The sequence below is a fragment of the Jaculus jaculus genome, chromosome 5 (assembly GCF_020740685.1).
Source record: "Jaculus jaculus isolate mJacJac1 chromosome 5, mJacJac1.mat.Y.cur, whole genome shotgun sequence".
Classification (NCBI taxonomy): Eukaryota; Metazoa; Chordata; class Mammalia; order Rodentia; family Dipodidae; genus Jaculus; species Jaculus jaculus.
Genome location: NC_059106.1, coordinates 74,505,834 through 74,522,134, shown reverse-complemented (window position 1 = coordinate 74,522,134; position 16,301 = coordinate 74,505,834). Strand labels below are relative to the sequence as shown.

The following is a 16,301-nucleotide window of genomic DNA, read 5'->3' as shown; positions in this document are numbered from 1 at the left end:
GAAAAGAAGTTTGAAAAAAGCTAGAGCAGGGCTGGTGAGATGGCTCAGTGGGTTAAGTGTTGTCAAGTAAACATGAGAACCCAGACCCCAAGAAAAAATCCAAAAGGCAGACTTTTATATATATATATATCTGTGTAGAGAATATATACACAGAGATAATATGTACAAGGATGTATGGGACTGTATATAATTCACAAAACTAAATAAATGTTCATCTACAGGATACTCATATATTCACACACACACTTTTGTTTACTTACACCGCTTTACAACTTGACTTTTCCATTGAATAACAAGTTGTATGAAATGATAATATAACATTTGCCCTGTTAGACTGGCTAAAATAAAAAGATTGTAGATATACTGGGACTAGAGAGATGGCTCAGTGGTCAAAGGCATTTGTTTGCAAAGCTGGACAACCAGGGTTTAATTTCCAATACCCATGTAAGCCAGATATACAAAGTGCTATATGCATCTGGAATTATAAAAATGATTGTGCAAACTCAACTGTAGAGCAATCTTTTTAAATCACACATACACTTTTTTTTTTGGTTTTGGTTTTGTTTTCTTGTTTTTGTTTTTTGAGGTAGGATCTCACTCTAGCCCAGGCTGATCTAGAATTCACTCTAGTCACAGGCAGGCCTTAAACTTGCATCAATCCTCCTACCTCTGTCTCCAGAGAGCTAGAATTAAAGGCATGCGCCACCACGCCAGGCTAACTTCTTTTTTGTTGTTGTTGTTTTTATTTTTATTTATTTTTTTTGAGAGCAACAGACAGACAAAGAGGCAGAAAGAGAGAGAGAGAGAGAGAGAGAGAGAGAGAGAATGGGCACGCCAGGACTTCCAGCCACTGCAAACAAACTCCAGATGCATGCGCCCCCTCGTGCATCTGGCTTACATGGGTCCTAGTGAATCGAGCCTTGAACTGGGGTCCTTAGGCTTCACAGGCAAACACTTAACCACTACACCATCTCTCCAGCCCTTGGCTAGCTTTTAACAAAAAAATATTTTTATTTATTTGAGCGAGAGAAAGAAGAAGAGAGAAAGAATAGGTGCACCAGGGCCTCTAGCCACTGCAAACAAATTCCAGATGCATGCACTCACTACCTTGTGCATCTGGCTTAAATGGGTACTGGGGAATCAAGCCTCAAACTGGGGTCCTTAGGCTTCACAGGCAAGCGCTTAGCCACTAAGCCATCCAGCCCAAGTATTTATTTATTTATTTGCAAGCAGAGAGAAAGTGAGGGGGAGAGAGTGCAGGCAGTGCCAGTGCAAACAAACTCAAGAAACATGTACCCCTTTGTGCATCTGGCTTACCTGGACACTGGGGAACTGAACCTAGGTTGTCAGGCTTTACTAGTAAACATCTTTAACTGCTAAGCCATCTCCACAGCCCAGCATGGACAACTTAACAATAGTTACACAACTAAAGGAAATGTCTCTACTTCCTCAAGCAACCATTAATTACCAATAGTTCCTCAGGGAGTAGCAGGGTCTTGTGAGCCCCACATTCACTTCTCTTTTGGCACATATTTATGTAGATGCTTGTGCCAGGGTCTCTTGTCACTAAAAACAGAATGCTAGATGCACCACTTATTGTATCCAACTTTACATGAGTGGAAGGGAATTAAACCTGGAACAGCAGGCTTCAATGTGAAGTATTTTCCCTGTAATCCCAGCACTCAGAAGGCAGAGGTAGGAGGATCGCCGTGAGCTCAGGGCCACCCGGAGACTACATAGTGAATTCCAGGTCAGCCTGGGCTAGAGTGAGACCCTACCTCGAAAAACAAAACAAAACAAAATCTTATAGTCCTTTAATGTGAAGGGCTTTATAATATCATCTCCATCCTTTTAATCACAACTGTGTTCCTCATTTATGTCAATCAAGTCACCTTTACTGAAGTTCCTTGAGATGCATAACTACTTATAGACCCTATCTTGAACAACCCCCCCAAGAAAAAAAGCTAACTTTATCCAGGCATAGAAGTGCACGCTTGTAATCCCAGCACTCGGGAGGCAGAGTAGGAGGATCACTATGAATTTGAGGCCAGTCTGAGACTATAGGATGTGTTCCAGGTCACCCTGTACTAGTGTGAGATCCTACCTCAAATAGACTCAAATGTTTTCAGGTTTGTTTAGTTTTTTTTAGGATTTTTTTAAAGTTTTTATTTTATTTATTGGGGATATTGGGGATAAAGAGAAGGAGAGAAAGAGAGAGAAGGAATGGGCACACCAGAGCCTCTAGCCACTGCAAATGAACTCTAGACACATGTGCCACCATGTATAACTGGCTTACATGGGACTTGAGGATTCGAACCTGGGTCCTTAGACTTCACAGGCAAGCACCTTAATGTCTAAGTCATCTCTCCAGCCCATCAAATGTTTTCTTAAAACTTGTAAATTGGATTCCCAGCTGCCTGGCTGGAAGAAGTATCATTGTGGGTCAATCCTGGAGTCCACCCTAAGGTGTTACTGGAGGCAGGTCTGAATTCCAGCTTAAACGTATGCAGAGTGCTTGAGCTCTGCCTGAGGTTCCCTGTGTATGTTTGCTTTTGGTGGTGCTGGTGGTAGTTTTTTCTGTCTCTGCATGGATCAGTGAAAGGGGGCCAACTTCTTCCACCATTATGGAACTTCCCCTGGATCTGTAAGCCTGAAATCAATCCCTTCCGCCCATAAAATGTCTGATTTGGAGATTCATCCCAGCAACATGAAGCTGACTATAAGAGCTAATGAATTACATACCTCATATTCTGCTCCAAAGCCAGCATAGCCACAGAACCGTCCAGAAACTCTCCAGAGGTAAGGGATTCCTCCAAGGAGAAGAATAAACTGAAAAACAAAGCAAACTGATTATATTTGAACAGTCTTAGAAACTGTCATATGAAAGTGCATGTTAACCAGGCATGGTGGCACACGCCTTTAATCCCAGCACTCAGGAGGCTGAGGTTGGAGGATCTCTGTGAGTTCAAGGCCAGCCCAGAGACTACATCGTGAATTCCAGGTCAGCCTACGCTAGAATGAGACCCTACCTCGAAAAATCAAACAAGCAAGCAAACAAAAAAATTATCTATGAGGGCTGGAGAGACAGCTCAGCGGTTAAGGCACTTGCCTGCAAAGCCTAAGGACCCAGGCTCGACTCCCCAGGACCCATGTAAGACAGATGCACAAGGTGGTCCACGGATCTGGAGTTTGTTTGTAATGGCTAGAGGCCCTGATGTGCCCATTCTCTCTTTTAAAAATAAACAAATAAATAAATTATACAAGAACATATTTTTAAAAAAAGGAGAATCCATGAGACTTGCTGGGTAGTCCAAATAGCAAGTCCAACCAAACTAGTGAACTTCACATTTAGTAAGAGATTCTGTTTCAAAAGTAAATAAGTAAGGTGGAGAGTGACTGAGGAAGACACCTGACACCACTTGAGCCTTCACATGTATGTGCACATAGGTGTATCTGTGCTGCCCTACACGCAAACACACACCATAATGCATACATATAAAAAATAATGCATTTAGAAGAATACAAATCACTGAGATTGTAAGTTTAGACTGTTAAGATGTTTTACCTATGTATTATGTATGAGTTAACAGTATGATATGTGAATTATGTATCAATAAATCTTAGTTTTTTATGATTTAATTATTTTTCATTCATTCATTCATTCATTCATCTGAGATAGAAAGTGGCAGGGAGAAAAAGAGAATGGGCACACCAAGGCCTCCAGCCACTGCAAACAAACTCCAGACACATGTGCCATCTTGTGCATCTGGGTTACATGGAACCTGGAGAATCGAATCTGGGTCCTTAGGCTTCACAGGCAAGCACCTTAACCACTAAGCCATCTCTTTAGCCCAAACCTAGTTTTAAAAAGCAATCCAGCAGTCTCACACACTTGTGGGAGCTAAAACAATTAATCTTCGAGAAGAAAATTGAATAATCAGAATAATCAGAGTAGGGTATAATCGAATAATCAGAGATGGCTTAGCAGTTAAGGTGTTTGCTGACCGAGTCAAAGGACCCAGGTTTGATTCCTCAATTCCCACATAAAGCATGATGTACAAGGAGGCACAAGTGTCTGGAGTCCATCTGCAGTGGCTAGAGACCCTGGTATGCCCATCCTCCCTTTCTCTCTCTCTCAAATAAATAAATAAAATATTTAAAAATAATCAGAATTGAAAATAGAATGATTAGGAGATAGAGGAGGAGGAGAGATAAGTTAAGTAATGAGTACCAGGGCTGCAGAGATGGCTTAGTGGTTAAGGCACTTGCCTGCAAAGCCAAAAGACCTCGGTCCAATTCTCCAGGACCCACGTAAGCAAGATGCACAAGGTGGCACATACATCTGGATTTCATTTGCAGTGGCTAGAGGCCCTGGAGCACCCATTCTCTCTCTCTCTCTTGTCTCCCTCTTTCTCTCTCAAATAAATAAATAAAAAATAAATAATGAGTACAAGAATAGTCTGGTAGAGGAATCAGTTCAAGTGTTCTATGGCATATCTGGATTACTATAATCTAACAGGACTTAAGAAGTATTTTATTTTATTAATATTTTGGTTTTTCAAGGTAGGGTCTTGGCTCTAGCTCAGGCTGAACTGGAACTCACTATGTAGTCTTAGGGAGACCTCAAACTCATGGCAATCCCCCTACCTTTGTATTCCAAGCACTGGGATTAAAGACATGCATCACCATGCCCGGCGGAAGTATTTTAAAAGAACCACAAGGGCTGGATAAATGGCTTAGAGGTTAAGGTGCTTTGGTTCAATTCCCCAGGACCCACAAAAGCCATATGCACAAGATGGTGCATGTGTTTGCAGTGACTGGATGCCCTGGCACACCCATTCTCTCTTTCTCTCTTCCTCTCTATCTCTCATAAATAAATAAAAATAAATCTTAAAAATATAGTAAATGAACCACATGTTCAAAGGTTTTTTACACAAACATGATGCTTAAGGAAATGGGAATTCTAATTCCCCTAATTTGATTACTATACATTATGTATATACCCCTTAAGTATATATAAACAGGACGTATAAATAAAAAAAAAAAAAAACAGGACAGGATATGGGGAGAAATTGGTGAAGGAGTACAATGCCACAGAAGGAACACACTCACTGCAGGATGATGAGTTAGTATTTATTTGAAAAAAAAGTTCAATGTTCATATCACAAAAAATGATAAATATTTATATGCTAATTTTCTGATATGATCACTTTATAATTTTTATAATATATTTTTTATATTTTATTTTTCTTCATTTATTAGAAGAGAACGAGAGAATGGACATGCCAGAGCTTCTAGCCATTGCAAATGAACTCCAGATGCATGTGCCACCTTATGCATTTAGAGTACTGTAAGCTAATCCAATAAATTCCCTTTAAAAAAAAGTAATTTCTTTTTATTTATTTATTTATTTGACAGAGAAGAGGAGAGAGAGTATAGGCTCGCCAGGGCCTCCAGCCACTGCAAACGAACTCTAGACGCATGCGGAACTCTAGACGTATGCGTCCCGTTGTGCATTTGGCTAACATGGGTCCTGGGGAATTGGGCCTGGGTCCTTTGGCTTTGCAGGCAAACACCTTAATCACTAAACCATCCCTCCAGCCCAATAAATTCCCCTCCCTCCCCCCTTTTTTTTTGAGGTAGGGTGTTGCTCTGGCTCAGGCTGACCTGGGATTCACTATATAGTCTCAGAGTGGCCTCGAACTCATGGCACTCTTCCTATCTCTGCCTCCCGAGTGCTGGGATTAAAGAAGTGCACCACCACACCCGGCTCTAAATTCCTTTTAATATACTTCATTCTAGTGGTTCTGTTCCTATAGAGAATCATGATTAACACACCAGGTGTATTACACCTGCACTTGGGAGGCAAAGATAGAATTGCTGAGTTTGAGGCTACCCTGAAACAACATAGTAAATTCCAGGTCAGCCTGGGCTAGAGTAAGACCTACCTTGAAAAACCAAAAAATAAAAAAAGAGGGTTGGAGAGTTGGCTTAGCAGTTAAGGTGCTTACCTGCGAAGCCTAAGGATTCCAGTTTGACTCTCCAGAACCCAAATAAGCCAGATGTACAAGGTGGTGGGTGTGTTTGGAGTTCATTTGTAGTGGCTAGAGGCCCTTGTGCACCCATTCTCTCTCTGCCTCTTTCTCTTCAAATAATAAATAAAATATTTTAAAAATAAATAAATAAATAAGGAAAACTCCCCTTAACTCTATGGCCAGGCACTTCTCTTTACCACAGTTAACTCAGTCTTGATGTAAGTAAACTCTGCTCCCAAAAGACACACTCTGGCACCACTGTCTGTCACATGTTCCAGTTGTTGAGCTAATTGCCCAGGGATGGCGTTTCTTTTATCCTACTTCCAATACTAATAAATAATGTAGAATAAAGGACTTAAATGTGTTTGGTGGAAAGATAAAATACCTATTATTAAAAGTCTAGCTTTTAAATAAATATCAAGGGTACTTTTAATATGAACTCTGAATGATTTATGAATGCATTTGGAAACTGCTATGATTAACTTTGTTTGGATTACTTTGGGGACTCAAAACAAAGTATGGTGAATTATAAACTTTATGTTAATAACTTCACTGAGCACACTCCTGGGGATGTACTGGAACAAGAATTAATGAGTGCAACAGAAGCAATCCCAGTGCTTTACAAGTAATATTTCACTGCAGTCTTGAAAGCAGACATGGCAGGAGCTAGCCAGTTTGCCCCTGGGATCCCCTGTCTCTGCCTCCCAAATACTAGGATTACGGTTATGGATGGGCTGCTAAGGCCACCCTACATTCAAGTGGGCGCTAGAGACTCGTGTTGCTTGTGCAGCAAGCACTACATCCCACCTACTTGCCCCGCTCCCACTTTAATTTTAAAGTCACAAAAGAACAGAGTTTAAAAACTAGTTCTTCCACTTACTAGAGTTTCACTTGGCCACTAAATGAGCAAGCTACTTAATTTCTCTGAGCTTTAATTTCCTCATCCATTAAAAGGGCATAACAATGGCTATCCCTCATACTTTACTTCATAAACATCAAACAACAATAATAAAACTATGAAGCGAGAATCCTAACTACTACTGTTTTCAACTTTAGTTCATTAGTAGTGCTTAGAGCTGAATCACAGCACACTGTCAAGTTCACACTTCCAGACTTACTCTCCCACTTTGATTATTTCTTACAGCAAGGAGCCATTCCCATGATCACCAAGCACAATGATCAAGCTGGTGCCCATATTTCCTGAAGCTATATGATAGTAGTGACAACTACAGAGAAACTAAAGATGCTTTTCTTGTCACTTTATGGTGGCCTTGCATATGCATTAGATTCAATCCCAGCACCACCAAGAGAAAGAGGAAGGAAGCAACCATCAACAGGAAGAAAAGCAGTGCCTGACTTACTACCTCTGCTCATCTCTTTCTGAAGGCTGAAGGCTAAGTTCGTTTTTTTTTTTTTTTGAGGTAGGGTCTCACTCTAGCTCAGGTTGACCTGGAATTCACTCTGTAGTCTCAGGGTGGCCTTGAACTCACAGCGATCTTCCTACCTCTGCCTCCCGAATGCTGGGATTAAAGGCTTGTACCACCACGCCTGGCTCAATTTTTTTTTCTATTAACAACTTCCATGATTATAAAAAATATACCATGGTAGTGCCCCCCCTTTCCCTTTTGAAACTCCAATCTCCATCATATCTCCTCCTCCCCCTCTCAATCAGTCTCTTTCTTATTTTGATGTCATGATTTTTTCCTCCTATTATGATGGTCTTGTGTAAGTAGTGTCAGGCACTGTGAGGTCATGGATATCCAGGCCATTTTGTGTCTGGGGGGAGCACGTTGTAAGGAGTCTTACCCTTCCTTTGGCTCTTACAGTCTTTCTGCCACCTCTTCCACAAGTCTTTTTTTCTTTCTTAATATTAATATTTTATTTATTTATTTGAGAGAGACAGATAGAAAGAGAGAATGGGCATGTCAGGGCCTCTAGCCACTGCAAACAAACTCCAGATGCAAGTGCCCCCTTGTACATCTGGCTTACGTGGGTCCTGGGGAATTGAACCGGGTCCTTAGGCTTCGCAGGCAAATGCCTTAACCACTAAGCCATTTTCCTAGCCCAAGGCTAAGTTTTTTTTTTGGTTTTTTTTTTTTTTTGGTTTTTTGAGGTAGGGTCTCACTCTAGCCCAGGCTGACCTGGAATTCACCATAGAGTCTCAGGGTGGCCTCGAGCTCACGGCGATCCTCCTACCTCTGCCTCCCGAGTGCTGGGATTAAAGGCGTGTGCTACCACGCTAGGCCAGGCTAAATTCTTATTTGATAAGAAACATACAGGTAAATTCAAGCCAAATATCATTAACAACAATGCCATACCTTTCCTAGCTTAGCTGGGAGGAGTCAAATACTATGCTAATCTTTAGTATCAATAACTAATATTCTACCTGTGTCTCTCTCAAATGAAAGTAAAGGGGGCTGCAGCCGGGAGTGTTGGTACACGCCTTTAATCCCAGCACTCAGGAGGCAGAGGTAAGTGGATCACTGTGAGTTCAAGGCCACCCAAGACTACGTAGCTAATTCCGGGTCAGCCTAGGCCAGAGTGAGACCCCCAGCTTGGAAAACCAAAAAAAGAAAGAAAAGAAAAGGGGACTGGGGAGATGGCTTTGTGGTTAAGGCATTGCTGGCAAAGCCAAAGGACCCACGGTTGATCCCCCAGAATCCATATAAAACTAGATGCATGAGGTGGTGCATGCGTCTGGACTTCGTGTGCGATGGCTAGAGGCCCTAACATGCCCATTCTCTCTATATTTGCTTCTTTCTCTCTCAAATAAATAAATTTTTTAAAAGATGGTTTCCAGTTAACTTTGTGATAAGAGGAAAGCTAGACATAATATAAAAGGCTGTGGGGCAGAAATGCTCATTCACTACCTATCAACAGTTTACTCTGGTTGGACCATGAAAGTGATTCCTGCCTGTTTAGTGTAGGAATTACGCTACACATCTTCAATGATGCAGGAACGTTACAACCTCATGCACTGGCTGCTCAAGGATTTCACTGTCCCTCAGGAGTAGGACTAAAGCTTATGGAAATTGTCTTTCGCCATTTTTGTTTGGTTGCTTGGTTGGTTTTTGAGGTAGGTTTTAACTCTAGCCCAGGCTGACCTGGAATTCACTATGTAGTCTCAGGCTGGCCTCAAACTCATAGCTATCCTCCTTCCTCTGCCTCCCCAGTGCTAGGATTAAAAGCGTGTGCCACCACACCTAGCTGTCTTTCACCATTTGTATGTGTAATCTTAGCCAAATGGCCAAGTGCATTCACCTTTTTTTTTTTTTTGAGGTAGGGTCTCACTGTAGTTCATGCTGACCTGGAATTCACTATGTACTCTCCCAGTGGCCTCGAACTCATGACGATCCTCCTACCTCTGCCTCCCAAGTGCTGGATTAAAGGTGTGCAACACCATGCCTGGCTTTTATTTTGTTTTTTTGAGGTAGGGTCTCTCTCTAGTCTAAGTTGACATAGAAGTCATTATGTAGTCTCAGCTGGCCTCGAACTTATGGCGATACTACAACCTTGGCTTCCCAAGTGCTGAAATTAAAGGTGTGCGCCACCACACCCAGACTCACCATTTTTCTTTAAAATTTTGAGAGAAAAAGGGCAGATAGAATGAGCATTCCAGGGCCTTTAGCTGATGCAAATGAACATTATGCATGTATCACCTCATGCATAATGCTTACATGGGTCCTAGAGAATCGAACCTGGGTCCTTTGGCTTCATAAGCAAACACCTTAACCACTAAACCATCCCTCCAGCCCAAATTTTACCTTTTTTTTTTTGGCGGGGTGAGGGGGGATTCCAGGTAGGGTTTCACTCTAGCCCAGGGTGACCTGGAATTTATTAAGTAGTCTCAGAGTAGCCTAGAACTCACAGCGATCCTCCTACCTCTGCCTCCTGAGTGCCAGGATTAAAGGCATACACCACCACACCCAGCTTGGTCTCACTATTTTTAATAGGATTGGTTTAAATTAAAAAGTTGCCATGCTGTCCACATTTATGAATGTTTTAGATGGAATTAAGTGGTTCTCTGGATTTTAAATTTTTAATAAAGTCTGTTTTAAATAAAGTTTTACAAACTTAAAAACATTTTATATTTGCCAAGCGTGGTGATGCACGCCTTTAATCCCAGCACTCAGAAGACAGAGGTGGAGGATCACTATGAGTTCGCGGCCACTCTCGAACATAGTGAATTCCAGGTCAGCCTGTGCTAGAGCTAGACCCTACCTTAGAAAACCAAAAAGATAAAAAAATAAAAATAAAACACAAAGCTTAGTCTAGAGCTAGAGAGATGGCTTAGCAATTAAGGCACTTGCCTATGAAGAATAAGAACATGTGCTGGAATCTCCAGGACCTACATAGCCAGACATAAAAGTGATGCAAGCATGCAATGTCACACATGCACACAAGTATGTCGCATGCATGTGGAGTCTGTTTGCAACAGCTGAAAGGCGCTGGTGCACCCATTCTCTCTCTCTCAAAAATAAAATAAAAAATAACAAAAAGGTTAAGAAAGCATTCAAAGACTTATATAAACATCATACCTCATGTCACGAAAATGAAAAAGGATTATAAAGTATTAAACAATCTGAGAAAAAAATTACTCACAGTGCCTTCCACCTCAGAATAGAGTCCTGACCAGAAGCTGAATGTACTTTTATCCAGTTGATACAGTCGAGATTTCTCAAATGTTTCAGAATCCATAATCTGTCCTAATTCTGGTGGTACACGAGTTGTTGTTTTATATATTCTTCTCTGAAACATTTTAAAGAAAAACACTTTAATGAAACAGTCAATTGTTTATTATGCAATAATAATTTATTATCCATCACTAAGTGGTTTATAGCACTAATTTACTGCATTTAGCCAAGGGCACTGACCACTGAAATAAATGATACAGGAAAGGAAGGGAAGATTCTAAGAGCAGGCTGACTACGTAAATTGATAATTTATAAATTATAATTACATTTTCAGTCCCTGTAAAACAATGTTGTGACATCACAATGGTACCACCCATTTGGGGTTTAATGTACATGCCATAATATAAAAATAATTCATAAGAAAAAGAAGTGAACATAATGCCAGGCATGGTGGCACATGCCTTTAATCCCAGCACTTGGGAAGCAGAGGTAGGAGGATCACCGAGAGTTCGAGGCCACCCTGAGACTCCATAGTGAATTCCAGGTCAGCCTGGGCTAGAGTGAGACCCTACCTCAAAAAAACAAAAAAATAATAAAAAAATAATAGCCAGGAGTGATGGTACACACTGTTAGTCCTAGCACTTGGGAAGCTGAGGTAGGAGGATCAATGTGAGTTTGAGGTCATCTGGGGCTACAGAGTGAGTTCCAGGCCAGTGTAGTCTACAGTGAGACCATGCCTCAGAAAAAGAATAAAATAATAAAATTCTCCACATCTTCCACAATGTTCCCCCCACACAATGGTTTTACAATAAATATTGAAAGAGAAGTGCTCAATTTCTTACCCTACAGTGAAGTACCACATGTGATGTGTTTGCTTTAGGCAAAGGATCTTTTGTAGGCCAGAAAGATTCTATTCTAATGAAGGGCTATGTTTGAGTACATAGCTATACTTCTTTTTAAAAATATTTTTTGTTTATTCTTATTTATTTGAGAGTAACAGACAGAGAGAGAAACAGGCAGAGAGAAAGAGAGAATGGACGCACCAGGGCTTCCAGCCACTGCAAACGAACTCCAGATATGTGCGCCCCCTTGTGCATCTGGCTAACGTGGGTCCTGGGGAATCGAGCCTCGAACCAGGGTCCTTAGGCTTCACAGGCAAGTGATTAACCGCTAAGCCATCTCTCCAGACCAACGAACTCCAGATATACTTCTTAACATTAATCTTTGAACATACTAAAGGAAGAGATTGAGTCATAGCCTTGACATTGACAGATACAAGAAAGAATTAAAAGTTTCAATTTAAATATTTATGCAAGGCTGGGAATATAGCTCAGTGGAAGAGTACTTGCTTGGCTTATGCAACCTCCTGGGCTACAGCACCACAATAAATAAATAACCAAACAGATTTCATACACAAAGCAATTGTGCAGGAGGAGAGAACTGCAGAAAACTGCAGGTGGGTGTGGCTGTACACACCTTTAATCTTTAATGCACTGAGTAAGCAGAGGTAGGACAATCAATTTAGGTATGAGGCCAGCCTGGGAGTACAAAGTGAGTACCAGGTCAGCCTGGGTTAGGGTGAGACCTCTTCTTGAAAACAGAAACGAACGAACGAAAGAATGAAAGAGGGAGGGAGGGATTCCAATGCTCAGGAAAAAAGAGTTACAGCAGTTAAATGAGGCGGCATGCATAAACATCATTAATGGCATTATTCAGTGAAAATAGAAGCATGTAAGCAAACCAGCAATAAGAAACTTAAGTAAAACTGTTAATTAACTTTAGGTTTGCCAGGCTTGGTGGCTCATGCCTTTAATCCCAGCACTCAGGAGACAGAGGTAGGAGGATCACCATGAGTTGGAGGTCATCCTAGACTACATAGTGAATTACAAGTCAACCTGGAATACAGCAACACCCACCTTAAAAAAGATGGGAGGTGGGCGGCTAGAGAGATAACATAGTGGTTAAGGGCATTTGTCAGCAAAGCCAAAGGACACAAGTTCAATTTTCTAGTACCCACATACTCCAGATGCACAAGGTGGTGCACAGTCTTTAGTTCATTTGCAGTAGCTAGAGGCCCTGGAGCACCCATTCTCTCCCTCCCTTCCCCCACTACCAAATAAATAAACTTAAGAGTTGATCTCACTTAAAAGCTATTAAGTTGTCAATTATGGAATTGCTAACTTTCATTTTTCCAATTTATGATTTAATTTTTTTAATTTTTAATTTTTATTTGTTTGCAAGCAGAGAGAGAGAGAAAAGAAACAGAGATAGAATGGGTGACCTGGGCCTCTAGCCACTGCAAACGAACTCCAGATGCATGCACCCCATTGTGCATTTGCCTTACGTGGGTACTGGGAAATTGAACGTGGGTCCTTTGGCTTCCCAGGCAAGCACCTTAACCGTTAAGCCATCTCTCTAGTGCCTATGATTTAAATTTTTAAAAAATATTTTATTTTTATTTATTTATTTATTTGACAGAAAGAAGGAAAGAGAGAGAATGGGCTCACCAGGGCTCCAGCCACTGTAAACAAACTCCAGATGCATGCATCCCCTAGTGCATCTGGCTAACGTGGGTCCTGAGAAATCGAACCTGGGTCCTTTGGCTTTGCAGGCAAACGTCTTAACTGCTAAGCCATCCCTCCAGCCTTAATTTAAATTTTTAAACAAAGACAATGGAGACATTTTTATGAAATACAATTTTTTTTTCAGCAAAAACATGTTCATAAAATGCTTTTGGAGGCTGGAGGGATGATTCAGCACTTAAGGCACTTGCCTGCAAAGCCTGAGGACCTGGGTTCATCTCCCTAGTACCCACATAAAGCCAGATGTACAAAATGGCTCATGCATCTGAAGTTCAATTGCAAAGCAGGAGGCCCTGGTGCCCTTTCTCTTTCTCAAATAAATAAAAATAGATTTTTTTTTTTTTTTTTTTTGAGATAGGGTTTCACTCTAGCCCAGAGTGACCTGGAATTCACTATATTGTCTCAGGTGGCCTTGAACTCAAGGCAATCATCCTACCTCTGCCTCCTGAGTGCTGGGATTAAAGGTGTGTGCCACCACACCTGGGTAAAAATATTTTTAAGGGCTAGAGAGATGGCTTAGCAGTTGAGATACTTGCCTGCAAATCCTGAAGACCCAGGTTCGATTCCCCAGGACCCACATAAGCCAGATGCGCAAGGTGGAGCATGGTGTTCATTTATAGTGGCTACAGATGCTGGTGCACCCATTCTCTCCATCTGCCTCTTTCTCTTAAGTAAATAAATTTAAAAATATTAAAAAAAAATTTTTAAAAAAGCTTTTAAGGGTTGGAGTTATGGCTCAGCAGTTATGGTGCTTGCCTGCAATGCCTAACAACCCAGGTTTGATTCCCCAGTACCCATGTAAAGCCAGATGCACAAAGTGGAGCATGCGTCTGGAGTTTGTTTGCAGTGGCTAGAGACTTTGGCGCATTCATTCTCTCCCTCTCTCTGCTTGCAAATAAGTAAGTAATTTTTTAAAAGTTTTTTGGAGGGTTGAAGAGATGGCTTAGCTGTTAAGGTGCTTGCCTACAAAGCCAAAGGACCCAGGTTTGATTCCCTAGGACTCATGTAAGCCAGATACACAAGGTCGTGGATGCATCTGGAGTTCCTTTGCAGTGGCTAAAGGTCCTAACACACCCATTCTCTCTCTCTCAAATAAATAAGTAAAATAAGTATTTTTTTAAAAAAAGTTTTTGGGGGGCTGGAAAGACTGCTTAGCAGTTAAGGCATTTGCCTGCAAAGCCTAAGGACCCAGGTCCAATTCTCCAGGTCCCATGTAAGCCAGATGCACATGGTGGCACATGTGTCTGGAGTTTGTTTGCAGTGGCTAGAAGACCAGCCAGGCCCATTCTCACTCACTCACTATCTCTCCCTCTCTCTAATAAATAAATAAAAATATAAAAATAAAAATTTCTTTAAATTTTTTTTTGTTTTTGTTTTTGGCTGGAGAGATGGCCAGCATTTAAAGCGCTTGCCTGAAAAGCCTAAGGACCCAGGTTCCATTCCCCAGCACCCACATAAAACCAGATGCACAAAGTAGCACATGTATCTGGAGTTTGTCTGCAGTAGCTGAAGGCCCTGGCGTACCCATTCTCTTTCTGTCCTTTCTACCTGCAAATAAATAAATAAAAATAGTTGGGCTGGAGCGATGACTTAGTGGTTAAGCGCTTGCCTGTGAAGCCTAAGGACCCCGGTTTGAGGCTCAATTCCCCAGGACTCACGTAAGACAGATGCAAAAGGTGGCACATGCATCTGGAGTTTGTTTGCGGTGGCTGGAGGCCCTGGCGCGCCCATTCTTTCTCTCTCTGCCTCTTTCTCTGTCGCTCTCAAATAAAATAAAATAAAATAAATCTTTCTTTGTTTAAAAAATAGTTTTTTAAGCCAGACGTGGTGGCGCACACCTTTAATCCCTTTAATCGGGAGGCAGAGGTAGAAGGATCAATCATGACTTCGAGGCCACCCTAAGACTATATAGTTACCAGGTCACCTGGACCAGAGACCCTACCTCAAAAAAAAAAAAGTTTTTTTTTTTTAAAAAAAAAGCTTTTTTTCTTTAAGTATGCAATTTCTTGGAAGGATTGAAAAATACTTTTAGGAAATCTTCGCCTAATCCTTTGGTTGAACATGGTAACAACAACGTCAAGGAGTTGTGGTTGTAACATTTAACATCTTCCTTTAGAAGACTTATACCAAAATAAAGGAGGCTAAGACCGGACGCCAGAATCCAATCCTAAGACCCTGCAGGGCAGGCAGGGGCTCAAGTTCGAGTAAGGAGCCAACCCTTTCCTTTCTCCTAGCGCTGACAGACTTGGGTCCCAGGATAACACTGCGGAAAACTTCCCTGAGGTTCCAAGAACCCCTCAAAGCCACAGCCGCCATCGGGGCAAGGCAGGCCATTCAGTACCAATTACAGAACTGGGACTAGTGCTAGCGGCGCAGGAGCCATCAAAGGACCTGGGGCTGAGGCCCCGGCCGGCCTAAGGCTGTCCAGCAGGGCTGGGGTCAGCAGGACCCGTCCTGGGCTCACCTGCCGCTGTGCTAGGAAGGTCTCCCACAGATAGACTGCCCAAGAGAAGAGCAACACCGCCCCGAAGATTCGCTTCTCCGTCGGCAGGTCCCACATCGAGTCCAGCGACGCCCACATCCCCATGGTCACCCTGCCTCACCAGCGTGAACCAGTGCCGCTCCACAACGGGTCCCCTCAGAGAGACTCCGAGGTGTTCCCGTGATAGAGGTCCCTTCCGCAGATATCCGCCCCCATCCTAACCCTCAGCGCGGCCAGCAGTGTTACAACATTACTCTTCCCCTTCCCGACTTCCCTAGGGTCTCGTAGTTGCTGCGAGAAAAAACGAGCAGCCCCACCTTCCTCACTTCCGGCCCAGCGACTGAGCGGCGTTGCATCAAGAACTTTCCCCTTCCTCTCCGCCCTGGGTTCCTGTCTAAAGTTCCGGCAAACTCCAAGCCCGAGAGGCGTGGCCGCCGCCAAGGCTTTCTGACCTCGCGCACGGCGAGTCCCTTGGCTCCGCTGGCTCCGTGGGTTGCTGGTGGAAGGCTGCGGCATCTGCGGCGCTTTTCTCGGCTGCTACTGAATTGGGTTCCGCTCCCACTCTGAG

At 42.4% G+C, this 16,301-nt stretch overlaps 1 protein-coding gene across 2 annotated transcripts in view; it reads right to left on the bottom strand.

Moving 5' to 3' along the window:
- Zmpste24 (zinc metallopeptidase STE24) overlaps window positions 1–15,986 on the bottom strand; it is a 50,473-nt gene extending 34,487 nt beyond the window's left edge. Inside the window, exons 1-3 of one of the 2 annotated variants that reach the window (XM_045150776.1) lie at window positions 15,716–15,986; window positions 10,638–10,784; window positions 2,743–2,829 (exon numbers count right to left, since the gene is read on the bottom strand). In XM_045150776.1, the coding sequence (XP_045006711.1) occupies window positions 2,743–2,829; window positions 10,638–10,784; window positions 15,716–15,838 (357 nt within the window). In that variant the 5' untranslated portion in view covers window positions 15,839–15,986. The remainder of the gene's footprint in view (window positions 1–2,742; window positions 2,830–10,637; window positions 10,785–15,715) is intronic. The other variant, XM_045150775.1, reaches the window with a different exon arrangement.
- Between the last annotated feature and the right edge of the window lie 315 nt (window positions 15,987–16,301).